The following is a 19,561-nucleotide window of genomic DNA, read 5'->3' as shown; positions in this document are numbered from 1 at the left end:
GCCCCGTGGGAGGGTGGAGACAAAGGGATGGAACAGTCTTTTTCTTCATTTATCTGGGTTGTTGCTGCTCATCCTCAGCACTCCTCTTTCAGGAAGTCTTCCTAGCTTGCCTCACTGCCTTACCCCATCTCATCCTCCAAGAGCTTTCATGTGCTTCCCTCTTCATAGCCCCAATCAAGGCTTCTCTATTCCTGCAGGGTGAGAAAGATAAAGGGTGTGAGCCTTGTTGGAGCTGGGGATTCAGGAGCAGAAAGGGAAGCTGGAGCTAAGAGGCCCAAAAGGAGACTGGAAGGAAGTGTAGCAGTTGGAGAGGTCAACAGGTACCGACAGGACTTTCAGGGCCACAACAAGCAGTTTGAAGGACCATGGAAAGCCTTCACATACTTTTAAACCAGGGAGCAGCCACTGTCCTGTTTCCCTTTATGTTCAGGAAGCCTTTCAGAACATAAGCCTCCTGAATCAGCGAGGGCTGGCAAGGCCACCTTAAGGCTGTGCCACCTTAAGGAGCCCTGACCCACCCCGCATAACCAATAGGCTGGGGCAGCAGCCATCTGCTGCCCAGTGATGGCCAGCCTGCTCCGGGCTTCAGTCTGGCGGCTGTTCCCCAGGAAGGGCTACTGCTCCTGGGGGACGCAGGTAGGTGGGAGAAGGGGAACCCCTTGGAGGGTGGGGGGCCCATGCTGAGTTCCTGCCAGGCTCTGTGTTGCCCCAGCACCAGGCGACCTTGAGCAGAGGATCACTGGGCTCCCCCTGTGTCAAGTGAAAGTGTTGAGTGAGATGGGCCAAGGCCCCCACAGCTGCCACGAGTGGGGCTGGAGGATGTTCACTGAACAGTTTGTGGACTCCAGGTGCCCCTCTGGGGCTCTGGGAAACACACACATTTGAAAGAATGACTGGGAGGTAAGGAGCTGGGTTCTAGGCCAAACCCTATCCTAGATTTGTTGGCCTCTTCCCCCATCTGTAAAATGGGAAGAAATCCCCAGAAGGGCTCCAAGAGCCCCATGAGCCCCCTGCCCAGGGGGGTGGGATGTGGGTGCCTCTGTTCACAGACAGTGGAAGTCCCTCTCTGTCTCCTACCCCTCCCACCTGACACAGGGCAGGCCGTGGCCCCCGTGCCTTTGAGTGACCTTGCCAACGTGCTTCTCCCCTGCAGGGCAAGCTCAGCCAGGGCTTTGTGGAGGCTCTGAAGGCACTTGTGGGGAGCCCCCATGTGTCTACTGCGGCTGCGGTCCGAGAGCAGCACGGGCACGATGAGTCGATGCACAGGTGTGGGCCCTCCCCCACTACAGCCCCCGGCTGGGAGTTGGGGTGCTGGCTTCTCTGGCATTCCCCACCTCTCCTCTACACTCATCCAGAAGAGGGTTCTCTGCCCCTTGCCCAGTGTGCAGTCTCAGGCCCTGCAGCACCGCCAGAGGGTAGGTACCACATACCCCTAAATTACTGAGGGTCTGGTTCTAGGTGCCAACCTCCGGATGCTGTGGTGTGGCCCCAGAATGTGGAGCAGGTCAGCCAGCTGGCAGCCCTCTGCTATGGCCATGGCGTGCCCATCATCCCATTTGGCACAGGCACAGGGGTTGAGGGTGGAGTCTGCGCCGTGCAGGTACGTGTGGTGGCTTTTCCCCCCGGTCAGGCCCTGGGCCCATCACATTTGGCACATTGGCAGCTGCCTCTTCCACTGCACACATCCTGGTTGGCCTCCTTACCTGCCATCCCGGGGCTCTGGTCTGGCTCCTGGGAGGTTGGCCACGAGGTGAGGTTCTGGGGGCTGTGTCCTGGTAGGAGGCCTAGGTTAGTGGCACCTTGCACCCTTCCCACCAGGGCGGTGTCTGCATCAACCTGACCCACATGGACCGGATCCTGGAGCTGAATCCAGACGACTTCTCTGTGGTGGTGGAGCCAGGTGTCACGCGCAAAGCTCTCAACGCCCACCTGCGGGACAGCGGGCTCTGGTTCCCTGTGGGTAGGCCGGGGCATGAGACCCTTCCCAAGCCCTGAGGGCTCCCTGGTGGCAGGGCTGTTTCTGGGGCCAGGGGGACCCCTTTGCCCCACCTAGTGCCTGCCCCAGACTGCCTCCTGCCTGCCCTCTGCCCTCCAGACCCTGGTGCAGATGCCTCTCTCTGCGGCATGGTGGCCACGGGGGCCTCGGGCACCAACGCTGTGCACTATGGCACCATGCGGGACAATGTGCTGAACCTGGAGGTGGTGCTGCCAGATGGGCGGCTGCTTCACACTGCGGGGCCCGGCCGTTACTTCCGGTGTGCACCGTGTCCTCTACCCGCGGCAATGGGGGCTCACTGGGAGAGAGGTTATGGAACTCATGTGGACCAAAGCTGGTGGTCCTGGGGTTTGTTCCTTCTGCATGAGGCCCACTGGGGCTGTGCCAGGGAGTGGTGGCCTTGGGGGCAGTCTGTGCCGAGAGGGCCAGCCCAGACCTTGGTCTCAGCTCCCCACTTGGCTTCTGACCAGAAATCCATCATCTTGTGGCCTGGGCACTCACCTACCTTGTATCTCTGGGGCCTAGGAAGAGCGCTGCTGGCTACAACCTCACGGGGCTCTTTGTGGGCTCCGAGGGGACGCTGGGCCTCATTACAGCTGCCACCCTTCGCCTGCATCCTGCCCCGGAAGCCATGGTGGCTGCCACCTGTGCTTTCCCCAGCATCCAGGCGGCTGTGGACAGCACCGTACACATCCTCCAAGCTGCAGTGCCTGTGGCCCGCATTGGTGAGCCAGAGACTGGGGCAGTCCTGGTGGGCTCCCCGGAGGAAGCCTCCTTTGAAAGCCAGGCCTCACCTCGCTGGGCGTCTCTGTGCTCCCAGAGTTCCTGGATGATGTCATGATGGATGCCTGCAACAGGTACAGCAAGCTGAACTGCCGCGTGGCGCCCACTCTCTTCCTGGAGTTCCACGGCTCCGAGCAGGCACTGGCAGAGCAAGTGCAACGCACAGGTATGCTGGGGTGCTGCGAGGCAGGGGGCATGGGCGGCCCCAAAGTAGGGCCCAGTGTCAACCCCCTGCCCTCCCGCAGAGGAGATCACCCAGCACAATGGAGCCTCCCACTTCTCCTGGGCCAAGAATGCTGAGGAGCGCAGCCGGCTCTGGGCGGCACGGCACAATGCCTGGTACGCAGCCCTGTCCCTGCGGCCTGGCAGCAAGGTGAGCAGAGTGGGATGGATGTGGGAGCCTTTCCTCAGCCTATTATCCTATTGTCCAGGGCAGCAGGTTGAGGGCCCCGGTGGACAGGACTGGCTTCACCCAGCTGTTTCTTGGATACTGCCCAGAGGGAAAGCACAGTGTCGGCCAAACCCTCGGGAGGTAGCTCCTGCCTTGAGCCAGGGCAAGGACAGGGCAATATTCATAGGAGTTTGAACACAGAGGGAAGGCTTCCTGGAGGAATATGGTGAAGCGAAGCTGGAGCCAACAGGAAGGGGAGACTGGGCTCCAAGCAGCAGGCACTGGGGCACCTGTATGTAGCTCCCAGGGTTGGGGGGAGCAGGGCAAGAGCTGTGGGAGCCTCTGCTGGCAGGGCCTGGGGAACACACCTGGGCTAATCACCTTGTTGCATAGGGGAAACAGGCCTAGAGAAGAGCAGGTACGTTCATGTGAGTTGAGCCCCCTAAACCCATTTTTAGCCTTGATCCCAGTGACCTCTTAACTCTGGGCAGGCGGGGGTGAGGGAGGGAACTTCACAGGCCTGCCTCAACTCAGGGCTATTCCACTGATGTGTGTGTGCCCATCTCACGGCTGCCGGAGATCCTGGTACAGACCAAGGAAGACCTGAAGGCCTCAGGACTCACAGGTTCTGCCTACCTGTTGCAGGGAGTGGTGGGGAAGGGGAGGGTGGAGGGTGGCTCTGGGGGCAGCAGCTCTGTTCTCTGGGCCCTCAGGAACCATCACTGGGCATGTGGGTGATGGCAATTTCCACTGCATCCTGCTGGTAGACCCTGAGGACCCTGAGGAGCTCCTCAGGGTCAAGGCCTTTGCAGAACAGCTGGGCAGGTAAGAGCAGGGGAGGAAGGAGGCAAGCCGGCAGGGAGGTGGGGGGAGTGGGAGGGGCGCCCGCTGAGGACCTCTCCCTGCTGCCTTCCAGGCGGGCACTGGCACTCCACGGGACATGTACCGGGGAACATGGCATTGGGCTGGGCAAGCGGCAGCTGCTGCAGGAAGAGGTGGGCGCCGTGGGCATGGAGACCATGCGGCAGCTCAAGGCCATGCTGGATCCCCGAGGCCTCATGAACCCAGGCAAAGTGCTGTGAGGAGCTCTGAGCACCTGGCCCCCAGGCCCTTAGACAGTGGCACCTCCTGTTCTGGAAGCTCTTTTTACACCACATAACAGTTCTGCCTTTGCCCAGACCCTGCGGGGGCCTTCGCCTGCCCAAGCAGCCCTTTTACTTGGAGAGGCCAGAGGGAGGAGAGAAGTCTGGAAGGCCAGCTCCTCCCAGGCCCACTTGCTGTCCTCAGGAGCCTTGGGTCCAGTAAATGACTCAGGGTCATTCCCAGCTTCACTGCTCTTGCACACGTCCTGTCCTGGCTGGGAGAGACTCCCCTCTTAGGATGACTCCCCTCTGTCTCGGCCTCCCCATTGCTGGGAGGAGTGAGTGACACAGCCTGGGGGACCCAATACCTTTAGCCCTCTTCCTCCATCTGCCTGGGACACTCCTTTGCTGATGGGAGAAGTGACCTTCAAGTGGCTGCTACCAATCACTGGCAATGGAAGTGATTCTCCTGGTACCACACCTCTCCATGGCGTGATGTATTACACAACCAGCTTTTTTGCCCTCAACACCTGTACAGAGCACCTCGTCTGGGGCACATGGCAGTTGTTCCCCTCTAAGCCCACGAGAGGGCACCCGACACCACAAAGCTCAGATAGCACAGACTGCCTGGGCAGCGGTGCCCAGCACTTACCTCTGCACGGGTCTACAGCTCTCAGTCCTGGGCCCCCTACTTCTCAGGGTCTAGGAGGTGCCTGGTGTCCTGGAAACCAGTCTCTAAGCTCTCTACCCGCTACAGGTCCCAGGACCCTATAGCACAGGCCCGTCTCCCTCACTCTCTGACCTTGGCCCTTAGGAAAGGGGCTGAGTGAGGGATGCTGGGGAGCCAGAGGCATCTTCCACCTCCGCATTCCCCGACTCTCCCCAGCCACCTCTGAGCCCCTTCCCTACCTCCACCCTCTCGGCCCCTCCCCACCTCTCCCCATCAGCTGTTCAGGCCCCAGGGCGGAGGCAGCCCTCTGACTGGAGTCCCGGGAGTCCCAGTTGGTCAGTTCTTAGAACCCCTCTGTGCAAACACTGGGCTCCTCTGTGACGTCTCGGTCCCTTGGATGGCAGCAGTAGCTGTGCAGTGGGTAGTGTGGGGCAAATCTCCCAGGCCCTCCCCCCGAACCACCCAATCTAACCATCAGCCACGTGCAGTCTTGGAGACACAGCTCACCCGTGCCCTCCCCTCCACCCAGGTGCCACCTGCAGCCCTCCTGGGGCAGCATTCTTCTTGGCAGGTTTCTCCCCTCCTGGGCAGGGCTCTTTGATGTACCCCTCAATGTCTGGCAACTAGTAGGTGCTCAGCAAGTGACCACTGCCCTGCAATTCTTTATTAAGAAAAATTCAAAACATACAGGAGAGTTGAAAGAACAAGTCCACCGTTCACTGAAATACCAGCCACTGAAGATTCAACAATGAATATTTTTGCCTTACTTGCTTTGTGTTTTTTGGGGAACTGAGTTACAAATTTTCTGACATCATTCACCTATATACTTCAGTAGCTATCTCCTAAGAATAAGGATATTCTCCTAAAAACCTCAACACCATTAAATGGCTACTGAAGGAGTGGTTTTAGTGAGATGCTCCTGTCCAGAAAGCCCCTCTCAAACTGTGCTGGGCCCTTAGCAGAGGGAGTGGGTGGAACCCACCTCCTAGTTCCAGACAACTCCCTTCCCTCCCAGAAAAGTAGAGCTCAGGAGAGTTGTTTGCATGAGGATGACAGATACCAGTTCCCTCTGGAAGGCCCAACAGCCCCATCCCACCCTGACCCAGGAGGGGAAACCTGGGTCTGAATCAAGAGGACACAGCAGCAGCGAGCCAGGTGGGAGTGAAGTTGCTGGCAGTGGCGTAAGCATCAGACCCGGAGCCTGGAATAGCCCCCAGAGTGGGCTCCAGCCTTGCGCAACCCAGTTCAGGACCACTCAGCTCACCCAGGGCGTTGCCAAGGCCACTGGGCCTAAGCCACTGAGGTGGGCACACAGGCCTCCTCCGCCTGCAGGCCCAGGGGTCAGGCAAGGAGATCTTCAGGGCCAGCTTTGCAGGAGGAATTAAATATAGAACAGGGAGACACAGTTGCCAGGCAGAAGCAGGAGGTGCTGTGAATAGAACAGTGCTCTTTACAGTGACGATGTCACGTGCGAGCCTGCTGTGCATGTGCCAGGGACTTCGGGGCAGATTCTCTGACCCTCATGGTGACCTCTGAGATGTGTGACCTTGTTCCCACTTCACGTGCGGGGCATCGGACATCCAGATGAATGAAGTTGTTTCCCCAACATCGTTCTGCCAGAGGAGCCTGCCTGCTGACAGTTCGGAGCCCAGGTTCCTGCCACCACGGCGAATGTGGGTCCTTGGGTCTCCACCCAACAAGTGTAGACTCACAAACTCCTCTTGAGTGTTTCTCTGAAATGCCAAGCAGGCCCGTGGCTGGGCTCACATCTGCCCACCAGCCTACAAGGCCCTTGCACAGAGCAGGGGCTTCAGGAAGCGTGTGACAGAAGGGCCCGATGGGTTAGATTCCACAGACGCAGCACACAGGCCTGAGAGGGAGCAGGGCACAGCAGCGGCTCTGACTCCCTCCAGAGCCGTCTGTCGCAGGCTCTGCAGGAGGCTCTGGAATGCCTCTCTGGGAGCCTGTCTGGCACAGAGACAGAGGCCAGGCACGCACTGCTACCCCTAGCCCCGTGCTTCCCACCCAGCCCCAGATGTGCCAAGTCTTGTGAGCCCTAAGTGGTTGGTTCTAATTCAAGGGCTCTGAGCTGGCTCAGCTCCAAACCAGGGCCTCTTTCTGGGCTTCAATGAAGCATGCCCATGAGTCAGCACTAAGACGCGGCCATAGCAACAGGCAGGGCAGGGCATGGGATGCGGAGCCAAGGTTTGCAGGAGTGGGTGGTCTGAGCCAATGCCTGGGAGAACCTGCATCCTTGTGCCCTCCAATGGCTGCAAGATTTTTGCCCCACAGATCTTTCCAGAAGAGTTGTGTTACCACCACTCTACAGGTGATGGCAGATGGATTCCATGAGGCTTGAGTGAGTTCCTAAACCTGCAGGACTCCTGCCTGACCGGCCACATTCCCTCACCTAGGTGTGACCGCTGAGAACCATGCCACACACCTGTGGCCCTGAGTGCCAGCCTGAAGCAAGGCTAAGGAGGTAGGCAAGGGAGTGGGGGCCACACCTTCAATGCCCACTTCTTGATTGTGTAATGATACTTGACTAAAATAAAGCCACACAGTGAATCTTTTATTAGACATTATTTTAATACCATATCAAAACACCTTGACTAATGAAGAAAGCTTTTCCCCCCAGCTTTGAACGTTTTTTAAACATTTTATAAGGGTTTTTTTTTTTAAATATATAAATACAGAAACCTATCTTGCAGGGGCTGATGCCATGTGTGAACATCAGTGTCTAAAATGTTTTCCAACAGAGCGCCTGCAAACAGGGGGAGCTGTACATATCCCTTTAATAAGTCCTTTGTTTGTCTAAGTTTTCTGGGGAAAAAAAATCCACAAGGGTTTAAGAAAAATGTTCAGGCATTTCTGCAGGACACTTGTGATTGTTAAATCCTCTGAACTGACCAGAACCAGGAGGGAATACAGTAGGAAAGATGGGAAATGAGGTCGAGAAGGTCCTCAGTGGGTGCTTTTTTGGCAATGAAGTTAAGATATCAGGGTCCCAAGGGGAGAAAAGTGCAAAACCAAGCCAGAAAAATGGGGAAAAAAATCAAACAAAAAACCAAGGCAGAGCAGTTGGTGAGAGAGAGGCCGCTGGGCACCGGCCGTGAGCTAGGTGCCAACGGGACGTGCGAGGCGAGAACCTGGCTCTGTTCGTTTCTGTCACTGAGTGGGTTCTAGCTGGGCAGCAGAGAGCAACCAGTAAACATCACGAGGGAAAACACCAGTCGACACTAGACTTTTTGTTGTTTTATAATTTTTTTTTTGTAAACACTTTAGAGACAGACCCACAACGCCTTTCAAAGGTGAAAAAGAAAATGCCCCTTCCCTCCTGGGACGAGGATGCGGGGAAGGATGGCGGGTGATGCTTTCTTCTCTCAAACGCGCTCTCATCCAATCTGGTGTCCTCGGGGGGAAGGGGGACCATTCTCTGGAAGTCAGTGCAGGAGGGGTGCCCTGTTCCCACTGGAGTCCCCAGCTCAGCTCTGCCCCAGTGTCCGAAGCCTCCTCTCAGGAACGGGGGCCTGGCTGTCCCTGTGGGGACCGTAAGACGTAAGTCGTGCTCCGTTGGGCCTGAGGCCAGCCGCGTGCATCTGCTGAGGCTGGGCCGGGCGCCTGTGGTTCCGGTCTGGGGCCCCGAAGCCAAACATCATGCCAGGAATTTGGACTTGCAGCCGGAGCCAGGCTCCACTCCCTCCGCCTTACTCTCCCCCTCGCTGTGTCTTCTCCCCACGTCCTCAGTTTTTGAGGTGAAGGTAAAAAGAGCAAATGTCCCTGAATTGTCTGACATCATCAGCTGTCCTGGGAGTTTACTTGGAATAAATGAAATAAACCTAATGAAGAACAAAAGAAAACAAAAAACGAGAGAGAGAGAGAGAGAGAGAGAGAGAAGGAGGGGTGGGAGAAAGAGAAACAAAAGGGAAGGGACAGAGAGAAGCCCCCAAACCCTACGATGTGAGATGAGATGGAGTCAGGATTTTGGTTTCTTGGGGGTTTAGTCTGCCTGACAGAAAAAAGAAAGTGCCAGCCAGGAACATGGAAGGGACAAGCAGGATGATGGGGACAGGAGAGGATGGTCATCAGAAAAGCAAGGTGCCTGGGGAAGAAATTGGGGGTCAGAAAATGGTTATAGGGGAGCACATGGGCACAGCTGGGAAGGGAGTTGGTTGTGCTGGTCTGCTGTGCACTCAGGGACCGGGGCTGTGGGTGGTGGGGCCCTAGGACTGGCCTCAGATCCACCTGGAAGTGGGTGAAGGAAGTGGCCGCAGGTGGGAAGAGCCAGCTGTGAGATGCCTGCTACCAAGCGCTGCAGGGATAATGCACGCCCCACATGCTGTCTTGTTCAGTGAGTGGGATGTCGGTGCAGGGCGTGAGTGAGATTATCCCCGTCCCCAAAGAAACAGGGATCTGTGAGAGATGAGGATTTGCCCTGGCCACCCAGTGAGCAGAAGGCACAGCTGGGGAGCAAACCCGTGTCCTGTCCCAGAGCTTCTCCCGCCCAACACTTCCCGAGGCATCTTTCTGAACCTTCCTCAGGGAGATTTGCCCCACACGTCTGGAATTCACTGGTCTTTCCCCCAACTAATCTACCTCTACTAAGCAGGTTCCTCTCCATAACCATGCAAGGCTATACTCGTATCCTTCCCAGGGAATCATGCCTGCCCCACAAGACCACTACTGGTGAGACGCTCCCCTCTCCCAGGAACCCCTCTCGGGGGGGTGTAAGGGCCACTCAGCTCCCCTGCCTCCAGGCCCCAACCACCGGCTTACCTTTGAGAGGAGTCAGCAAGCGAGCCTGGCAGGGTCAGTCCGCGGGGTGTTCTGGACAAGATCTGTTCACTTCAAACCACGAGTCTATGCAACTGATGGGGAGGCGGCAAGGGAAACATGTCACCAACTGACCAGGCCTCTCCTTAGGGGCTGGCTCCAAGGGCCAGGTCTCTGAGCAGAGGATTCCTAACTCTTGCCTGTGAAGACCCCAGACACCCACTTTCTGAAAGCAGGAAGAAGGGAGGACACCCAGAAGAGTCCTGGCTCAGCTGGAGGCCTGGTGTGGTGGATATGAGACTGGAATGGACACTGGTACTGCACGAAGCAAGGACTGTGGCCTCAAAAGGGACCAAGACCTCACGTGCATGGAGCCCAGGAGCACGGGCACAGCCCCCAGCAAGGTGAGAGTGGGCGGTGTGCGGACAGCCAGTCAACCAGCTCCAAGGCTCAAAGGACAAAGAAAGTGGGAATAGAGACCTGGCAGGCTGGCCGTGGCTCTGCCCTCTGGTCCTGAGACAGCACTCTTCTGGGCTGGAGGAGGAACCTCGTGGCCCCCTCCCCAGTGGGTGACTTCTCAGAAGACTCCAGCTTTACAGGGCTCAGAGGGCTGTGGTCAGTAGCCGGCATTTAGCTGGAGAAGGTGGCCAGGGGAGGACTGACCCTGTGGCTTAATGACATGGCTCAGGAGAGTCAGATGGGGGGCTGATGGTGAAATTCTGGTTTCCAGTGTTTATAGAAAGGACTGTCTGAACCTGGGAGGGAACAAAAATTGCCCCAAGACAGCTATCTGTGAACCAACAGCTGGGTATTTTCAAAACAGGAACCAGACAGATCATTTGCATAATTCTCCCCCAGAGCCAAAGATTCCCTTCTTCTGGTTCTGGGTAATGCTTCCCTGGGACACTGGAGCTCTCTGTGCTGGGCCCAGGCCAAGACTCCCCCCAGTCTCCACCTGAGCCTCCCTGGCACCAGCCACATCCACAAGCCACCCTGTGGCCAGTGGCCCCGTGAGCCAGGCTTTGGAAAAGCCTGTGTGTCAGGAAGCAGCTCTGGAGCTCCAGGAGCTGAGAGCAGGTGGCGGCCACGGGCAGCACAGAGCGTCCTCCATCCTGGGGAAGGAGGTGTCTTCTTTCCAGTTGGAATCAAGAACGAGGCTCCTACTGGAGCCTGAGGACGAATCTCGGCCCTGCTAATTATAGCACCTCACAGTGCCGTGGCCCCCCAGGTAGTGGCTGTTTCTGCCTGCTGGGCCTCTAGGGAGAAGGGGCGGTGCAGGGTGGCCAGCCCCGCCTCCTCCCTGGGCCACCGCTCCTGCACAGATGAGGGTCCGCACCCTGTGGCACAGAGGGGCCCGCAGTGGAAGGAAAGGCTCACAGAGACGGATGAAGATTCACCCTACCAGGCGGCATCCCCAGCACTCCCACCTCTGGGGCTGCTCATGTCTCTCCGACAGCCCCCACCACCCAGGCTGTCAAACCCAAGTAAAACCTCAGACAACTCTGCTCGGCCCCGTGCTCAGCATACCCAGACCTTCCCACTTGCTGACCTCTGCTTCCACCCCTCGAGTACTGGTGGACAGAGTGGCTGCTGACGGCCAACCCCCTCCCACACACAGGGAAGGAGCCCTCCGGGGTCTGGGGTGCGGCTGAGATGGCCCTGCCGACCCTCTCGTACCTTTTGTGATAAATGCACAGGCAGGGCAGCCTGGCTATCGTGTCCCCCTGAAGCAGCTCCTCCAGGCAGATCACACACTCACCCGCGTCTTTAGTCAGCACGTCATCTGCAAAGGGGGGATGGGAGTGGGAGAGGTCAGTCACCGCAGGCAGGTGCACACAGCAGGCACAAGTCTAGAGCTGGCTGGGACCGCTTAGGTCGCCTGAGGTCTGCGAGGCTCCGTGGGGAACACAGAAGCCCCAGAGGAACCATGATGTGAAGGCCCTCAGTGTGGAGACAAGACATGCGAATTATCTGAAGGCAAAATGGGATTAATCACCAAATAAGAGGCGCAGACAATGAAGGATGAAAAAGGCTTGGAGAGGGAGAGACACGTAGCAGAGGCAGCACAGGCAAAGTGGTTCCCTGAACAGACTTTTCCCCTAAACACACACACACAGACCAGGTGCACTGATTTCTGTTTTGAAAAAATAAGGTGATGGAGACAGTGGTGCGAGGCAAGGAGGGATGGAAGAAACATGCATGCTAGCAAATACGAGTACGGGCACGTCCATGGCAGCACTGGGCACAAAGCCAAAAGCGGGAACAACCCGCATGTCCACCAGCTGATGGAGAAATGACAAGTGTGTGCCCCCAATGGAGTACTACTCAGCCAGGATGAGGGTGCAGAGCTGATGCGTGCTGCAACATGGGTGCACCTCAAAAACGTGATGCTGAGTGAAAGAAGCCAGACACAAATGGCCACCTGTTGCATGATTCCATTTATGTGAAATGTTCAGAATAGGCAAATTCATAGAGACAGAAAGCAGGTCAGAGGCTGGGGGCAAGGAGGGGATTGGGGGATGACTGCTTAATGAGTAAGGGATTTTTCTTCTCTTTCTGTGGCAAGAACACTTAACATGACTTTAAGTGCACAGCACAGAACTGTTAACTACGGGCACCACGCTGCAGAGCAGACCTCTAGACTTACTCATCCTGCATAACTGAAGCTTTCTACCCACTGAGTGGCAACTGCCCATTTCCCTCTCCCCAAACACTTCCCACTCTCTGGTGCTATGGGGTTTACAACCTTAGGTTTTTCACGTAGGTGGACTCATGTGAGGCGTTCTTTTCTGGAAACTAGATAGAGACAGTGATTGCACAATATTGTGAATGTCCTAAATGCTATTAAACTGTACATTTAAAAATGATTTTAGTGGGGAGGGGATAGCTCAGTGGTAGAGTGCATGCTGAGCACGCACAAGGTCCTAGGTTCAATCCCTAGTCCCTCCGCTTAAAAAAGTGAAGCAAATAAATAAATAAACCTAATTACTCACCCCCCCAATTTAAAAAAAAACTTTATATTGTATGAATTTTAACTCAATTAAAAAGAAAAAAAAACCCCACACACCCACAAAAACAGAATGAATGGAAGGAAGCTACTGCACACCACAGGCCCCTAGTGAAGCTGTGACCGGAACAGCCCGAGCAGAACAGGGAGGGAGTGCCACAGCCAAGTCAGCAGGCTTCACTGAGTTTCTATGACATTCTGGGCACCAGCAATTCAGTGAATAAGCCATGATCTCAGGATCCAAGAAGCTCAAAGTCTAGCAGGGGAGGCTGAACCAGAAATGGAAATGAACAGCACAGGAATTTCTAGAAGTCTTACAATGCATCTAGGCCCAGGGGTGAGAAGTATGGGAGATGCCTAACTGGGGTGGGGACTGTTCAGGGAGAGATTTCTAGGCACAGGGGAGAGCATCTGTGCACCTGGGAAGGCAGGACATTTGCTATGGGAGGTAGAAGTCATGGGGCCACAGCAGGAGATGAGACCAACTTCCTGAGGACAGACTTGTGTCCCACTGTGCTGCCTGGGTTTTACCTGGTTCACTGAGGGGTCCTGGGGACTTGGAGATGCACTCTGGTCTCTGGAAACTACTGGGAATGACTGGAAGAACCCAGAGATGGGGAGCCCACCCTGGAGGCTAATGCAGGGCTGCAGGAGAGATGAACTCAAGGCCGGCACCAGCGACGGGGACGAAGCGGGTCACACTAACAGGGGGCCCTGGGGAAACAGAAGGTGCTCATCTCAACAAGGAGCCCAGGGGGAGGCTGGGCTTGGGAAGGAAGTGGTGAACTCAGAGATGGGTGGGAGGTGCTGACTAGGCAGCTACTGGGACTGGCTAATGGAAACCTCCAGGAGTCCATTCAAGTCCAGATCTGGGGTTTAGAGGAGAGATGTGGATGACAAGGTAGATGCCAGATAAAGAGATTAGACAAATCCAAAGAAGGCAGACGACTGAACCCAGGTGAACTCTAAGACCCTCTGCGTGGTGCCCTCAAGCCATTGCTGTTTCTTTGCCCTCTTTACTTGAGTGGAAGGGGAACCATCTGGGGCCCATAAATGAGGATTCTTCATGGCCTAAAAGGCTATGGTGACTCAGGGTTCCCCATTAGGGACGCCAGAGATGGAAATACTCAATACTTAAGTCCCCGTGCATATGAGCTGGGAGAGAAGTCACTTTCAGCTTCCTGGCCACCAGGACAACCTGTGGCCACTGTCTTTATCTGCTAAGATCTGCCTAACCCAAAGCCCACCTGAAAGGACAACGTGAACAGGAAAAGCAGACAGCACAGCCGGTCTGCTGTTGGACTGTAACCTCAGATTCCAAACATGGCAAGTGGCAGATCTATAAAAGGGTACGACCACATTTTTTTCTTAAAGCACTGGATGCCATACATATTTAAATATTTGTGTGTGTGTGTGTGTGTGTCTCCGTGTGTAAGCAAAGAAAGAAAAAAGTCTGGAAGGAAACACACACTTTAATAGTGATGGAGGAAAGGAGGGTTAGAAGAAAATTATTTTTAATGTATTTTTGAATTGTGATTGTTTGAAGGTGTATTACTTTTACAATTAAAAACCCTAATAAAGAAAGAGACTAGTGTTTTCATTTTACTCTTGAAGTATCAAAAGGATAAGATGGATTGGTGCAGCAGAGCAAGAACAGTATAACACAGAATCCAGATGCGAAACCCTCAACTGTGATGTACGTCTGACATTTTTCATAATAAAATACTAGGAGTAAAAAACTCTAATAAAGACAGGAAGAAAAATAGTCCAGCTCTGAGGAAGCAGGCGTACTGCAGACCTTCTTGGGCACTGACTTCCTGCCCGCTTTGTCTTGGGTGTCTCCTCTACAAAGTGAGGGGCTGGATACAGCCGCCTTCCTGTGCTCATCTCCTCACTTACAGATGACTTCCTCAGGAGCACAGCAACATTACTGATTCCAAATCAGCATCCCCTTCTGACTGGTAACTGGGCTGTGAGCCTAGGGGGCGGTTAGACTTTTCTGCATGGGCTCTGCTCTCCCTGCCCTGTCAGCTCCAGGAGGGTCCATGCTGAGACAAGGGCAGGGAACTGGGCGCAGGGATGAGGCCTGGGGCTTGCTTCTTTGGCAGGACTGGACCTGACTCTCCTCTCTTTTCTCCCCGGGGATCACTAGGGGAAGGGGAAGGAGGCAGCAGGGTGGTTCATTTTCTCATCAAGGACTCAGACTTGAGCACATGGAAGCGAAACACAGCATTTCTTCCTGACAGTTGATCACCATCACACAGCCCTTTATGAAGCATCCTTATGCACAGTGCTCCGGCCTCAGCAGCCAGCCTGGGTCTGCAGCATGGGTGGGAAGAACTAAACTGTGCAGCTGTCCTCCAGGCTGGCACAATAGGAAGCACACTTCACCAGGACCCAGAGCCCTGGCTACAAAAGGCTACCGAAGGTTCCCAGGATGGGGAGGAGCCAGGGCTGGGACCCTGAAGTGCCAGGAGGCAAGCAGCACCCACACCTGCAGCATCTCCCATGGAGCAAGGCAGGAGGAGCACAAACACGCCAACAGGCCTGAATGGGTTGAGGAAAACTTCCTGTCCCAATCCCTGGGGCTCCAGGAGTCAGCAGCTCCCAGATGTCCCATGTGCCTAGCAGGAGAGTGGAGATGGCTGAAGCTGAAGCTGAAGCCTGGCTATCAGGATAATCCCTGAGATCTCCACACTCTTCTGATGAGAGCCAGCTCTGCCCATGGTTGGAGGGCCTTGCAGCACCAAGCTGAGGACCCCGAGCCCGGAACAGTTGAGGCCACTCTGCAGACAGACTATAAACGCCCCTGGGCACCCCTAGGTCCCCAGAGGAGGGGGTCCCAACCAATGCCACTCAAGAGCTTTCTTCCTTTTTCTTACTGCCCCGCTTCCCCTGCTCACAGCTTCCTGACCCCCGTGTACAAAGCCAACATCCCCACCCAGGGGGAGTGTGGCAGTGTGCTTGGCCTGACCGGGGAACCAGCCCAGAGTGGCAGGCAATGCTGTCTGATGGGGCTGGGTGGGAGGTGATGCCCACTTCTGCCCCCTCCCTGAGACAAGAGGGGAGACACTTCTGATAGCGGCTGTTTACCAAAGACAGATCGAGGAGGAGGATAAAAAAGAGCCCTCTCTTCTTCGGCCAGTTATATGCCAGGAATGTCATGGACAGCTCAGTGAACCCTAAACACCCTGTGGGGGTCTTTGGATCAACTCAGGAAGCTGCTAAGTGGCCATGACTCCCACGCTAAGTCCCTTCTTCTTGGCCACCCTGCCTCTTTTCCTTAAAAGGCCAGGCAATAGGGTCTCCTCCTTAGAGCTGAAAAACACCACCTATCTTACAGCCAGCTTCAGTTCTTTCTCGTTTTGTGAATGTGAGTGGAGGAACCTAGGTGCTCAGAGTGAACAGGCCAGGCTGAGAGAGCTGCACTGCTGCCCACGAGGGGCACTGGCTTGATATCCCCCAAGTGGGCGCCCAGAGCTGCTGGCAGCATGGAGGGAAGGCTGTTGTGCTGCAGGCATGGAGCCAGCAGCTGGGAGAGGTATCATCCACAATCCATTCCCCCTGTGCCAGATGGCAGTCATGGCCTGGGGGAAGGAAGGTGGGAGCCAGAGGGAGAACCCCCAGCAGATGAGTCAGAGGCACAGATCCACCCCCTGGCCTTATTTCCAGCCTAGGTGCGGAAGAGCCTCGCCTTGCAGCCTCCTCAACTTGCGCAGAGCTGCTGGCCCAGGCTCATGAGGGAAAGGAAGGGGCCGTGCCACCAATGCCAGGCCTCACCAGTTCCCTTCCTGGGAAATCTCCAGGCAAAGGGGAAACTCTGAGTAGAGAGTTCCTGTACCAGCAGTGGCATCTCCACCCCAACCCCAGAGGTGTGAGCCCTCAGGCTTAGAGGGCTTCGTATTTACAGAGACTTCCCAGTGACCCAACTCAGTACCCCTACCTCCCTTCCCTCCTGCAGGAAGAGCACCCAGACAGACACCTCTGCAGCCAGCCAGCTACTGCTGAGCAGGAAACAATAGCTCCTAGCAGTGCCCCACTGGGCCAGGCAAACCACAGCCAGGACCTGGCTCTCTCAAGGCCCAAGAAAAGGCACTTCCATTCCAACCACAGGGTCACTGAGAGCAGAGACACAGGCCAAGTAAGCAATATTCACACAGGTCTGCTGGCTGGGGGTAAACTAGCAGGAGGTGTTCCTCCTTTTAGGGGAGCCAGATTCCCTTTCTTTCAAAGAAACCTTGAGTGACATTTAGCATTTCAAGAGCTCTGAAGTTGGGGCAATGACCTTCCTCAGAGAGGAGGGGTGGGCAGTCAGGACCTAAGAAGTACCACATGGGTCTGCACCCCCGGCAGAAAGCTGAGGTGAGAGGATCTTTTGAAGCTGCTTTGACAGCCAGCCACCAAGCTCTCTTAATACTGCTGGCCAACGACCCTGCCACATGCCAGACTCTTGCAGGGCCAAGGACCCCTGGCTGGTCCTAGAATCAGGGCCTCTCAGCTTTCAATGGACAATCGGTCATCTGTCACGACTCCACACCACACAGAGTCCTGTGACTCTCTTCTGTTCATAGCAGAATCAGGCCCCCATCTCCAGGCTTGTTCGGTGAGCTGAGCAGTTTGATGATCAAAATCTGAGTGCATATTCTTGAGGGTGCAAGTTCCCCTAGTCCCAGAACCACAAATGATGGTGGAAAGGGAGAGAAATTAAAAGGCCCCAACAAGTTGATCACATTTACTCACAAAAATGGGTCTCACCAACTACTTCATCAATTTGAGGCATCCTGGGTTCAGAGCTGCCCGTGGAAGAGAATGGAGGACAGCAGATTCCTCGCTCCGGAGTCCAGATCCCTTCCAGCCCCTCTGCCTGGGAAAATGGGCCTCACAAGCTAGTGCCCCACTGGGAGCACCAATAACTGGTCTCTGCGTTTCTCTTGAGCACTGGGTGAGCCAGTTAAACTAGTCTTGCCTTTCCTAAATTGGCTTTTTTTTTTTTTTTTCTTTTAAATCTGGCAAACAGCTACTGGAGGCCTTCCAACCTACAGCTCAGGCCAACCCTCATAATAAGAAAAATACTACTTTCTATCTGCCTCATTTAGGGGGTTTCTACTTTTTTCCCTTTGGTGGTTAACTAAATTTCATCTTATATAACCACTGTAAATTTTCTAAAAATTTCCCCAATTGGTACCAGCACCTACAAAAGACTCTGTGTGTGTGTGTGTGTGTGTGTGTGTGTGTGTGTGTGTGTGTGTGTGTGTTGTGTGAGAAATCTCCAAGGGGAGCAATCAGGAGATCTAGTGACTCTTCACAAGAAAACAGCAGTTATTAATCCACTAAGAAAGACTTACACTGTTTCCTTTCCAGAACGATTCCAAGAGTTCTACCCCTCACAAATGCTGTAAGTCTCTTCACTTTTTTTTTTTAATAGAAAAGATAAAGTGAAGCTGGGTAGGCTGGGATGATGAGAAATCACGTAAAATATGTGACTGGCAAAACCAAAATAAATTTCTAGAGGTCAGACCTGGGACTTTGGCCTAAGGCCTCAGAAATGCCTGTACTTTATCTAAACCAGAACAGGCCCTAGACCAGCCCCGGAGATTCATGCTCCATATACAAACTCCAAATGCCTTCTTTGTATCTGGAAGGTTTAGGTATCTTTAGAAAAGACAAAGATTGAATGTGAGGAATCCAGCCAGAAGGCCTCCTTTTCGTGTTAACAGTGCACACAGAGGGGGAAAAAACCCCCCCAAAAACAGTGTACACAGAGAGGCCAGGCCAGGGTTGCTGAAGTACCTCCCTCATCTTAAGACAAATTCCACTGACGGGACCAGATGCAACACGCCTCTCTTTGCCTCTGGTGGTAAAGGACTGGCTTTTTCAAGAGACGCTCCAGTTTAAAGCCTGTAGTTTGTACTCATACACATTCACTCACACACTCTGAAGAGGTGGCTTTTCAATTAGAGGTAGAGGGAAGGAGTGGGAACTGACTAAGAATAGCCACGGTTAAGCCACAGACTGGTGGGCCAACCTCCCCTTCCTCTAAGGGGATTCAGACTCCAAGTGTGGGTTCTGCAGGTAACCTGGGCTGAGGCCTGCTCCCCCATGGAGGCAAAGATGAAAGGCAGGGGGTCACCTACAGCAGCACTGGCACGTACACGCAAACATGAAGAGGCGCTGGAGGTGTCATGGGCAGTTCCCGGGCAGTTCTCTGGGAGAGAAGCCCAATGCCCTCACTGCCCTACTGTCCAAGTGGGGCGTGTGGGGCCTCCTCACTCAGGCAGCCCCCAGCGCACCCTGTCCTCCACAGCTGCCCTGCCACGTTCTTCCCGATGACGCTGAGAGCCCAGGCCTGTCGGGCGAGCCCACTCTGAGGCTGCTTTGTGTTCTTGTGACAGCAAGCCAGTGTCTCCGGAGGACTCTCCCCAGCGCCCCATGGGACAAAAAGCAGTCTTCACGAGGGCACTGCACGTGTGGGAAATAAAAGAACAGTTTCTGAGGCCATGGTTGGGAAGGGCTGCCAGCCCCGGGAGAAGACTCCTCTCTCTCCCTGGTTCCAGGTGGAGACAAGGAATGAACAAGTGGAGCTAAGCATCCTCCAGGGAACACACCCCAACGACGGGGAGCCCAGAACTCAAGGGGCCAGATTCAGAGACTCGTTATCAGACGGTCCCCAGGGAAGGGAGAGGCTGTCCACTGGGGAGAAGAGGGGCTTTCCCAGACCCCAGGGTGGAGATGACGGGGAAGGACATCTGGGAGCAGAGATAGCTGTTCCTCCAACCTGGTGACAGCAAAGGTCACTAGACTATGTGTAGCTGAGACAACAGGTAACCGGCCCACCAGCCCACATCCAGGCCTATTGGCT

The 19,561-nt window shown here is 55.1% G+C and overlaps 2 protein-coding genes across 6 annotated transcripts in view; one reads left to right on the top strand and one right to left on the bottom strand.

Annotated features, from left to right (window-relative positions):
• The first annotated feature begins 537 nt into the window (after positions 1 to 537).
• On the top strand, positions 538 to 5,688 carry LDHD (lactate dehydrogenase D). Of its 2 annotated transcripts, none has more exons than XM_014554648.2 (11): positions 538 to 636; positions 1,154 to 1,266; positions 1,459 to 1,600; positions 1,819 to 1,960; positions 2,096 to 2,255; positions 2,522 to 2,721; positions 2,817 to 2,945; positions 3,025 to 3,152; positions 3,705 to 3,795; positions 3,884 to 3,995; positions 4,087 to 5,688. In XM_014554648.2, exons 1-11 carry the CDS (start codon positions 565 to 567, stop codon positions 4,250 to 4,252), a joined length of 1,455 nt encoding a protein of 484 aa, XP_014410134.1. In that variant the 5' UTR covers positions 538 to 564; the 3' UTR covers positions 4,253 to 5,688. The 2 variants fall into 2 exon arrangements, with proteins under 2 accessions (XP_014410134.1, XP_014410135.1); XM_014554649.2 differs by lacking the exon at positions 538 to 636 and adding an exon at positions 658 to 900 and having other exon boundaries at positions 4,087 to 4,252.
• A 2,049-nt stretch (positions 5,689 to 7,737) lies between these two features.
• ZNRF1 (zinc and ring finger 1) overlaps positions 7,738 to 19,561 on the bottom strand; it is a 90,762-nt gene continuing 78,938 nt past the window's right edge. For 2 of the 4 annotated variants that reach the window (XM_032486744.1, XM_014554636.2), the window contains 3 exons: positions 11,373 to 11,478; positions 9,699 to 9,790; positions 7,738 to 8,462 (listed from right to left, as the gene is read on the bottom strand). In XM_032486744.1, coding sequence (XP_032342635.1) covers positions 9,733 to 9,790; positions 11,373 to 11,478 — 164 coding nt within the window. In that variant the 3' untranslated portion in view covers positions 7,738 to 8,462; positions 9,699 to 9,732. Of the gene's footprint in view, positions 8,762 to 9,698; positions 9,791 to 11,372; positions 11,479 to 19,561 lie in introns of all 4 variants that reach the window. The other 2 variants (XM_032486746.1, XM_032486745.1) reach the window with 2 other exon arrangements.

Source organism: Camelus ferus, chromosome 9 (genome assembly GCF_009834535.1).
Source record: "Camelus ferus isolate YT-003-E chromosome 9, BCGSAC_Cfer_1.0, whole genome shotgun sequence".
In the NCBI taxonomy this organism is placed as follows: domain Eukaryota; kingdom Metazoa; phylum Chordata; class Mammalia; order Artiodactyla; family Camelidae; genus Camelus; species Camelus ferus.
This window is presented reverse-complemented; position numbering and strand designations above follow the sequence as displayed.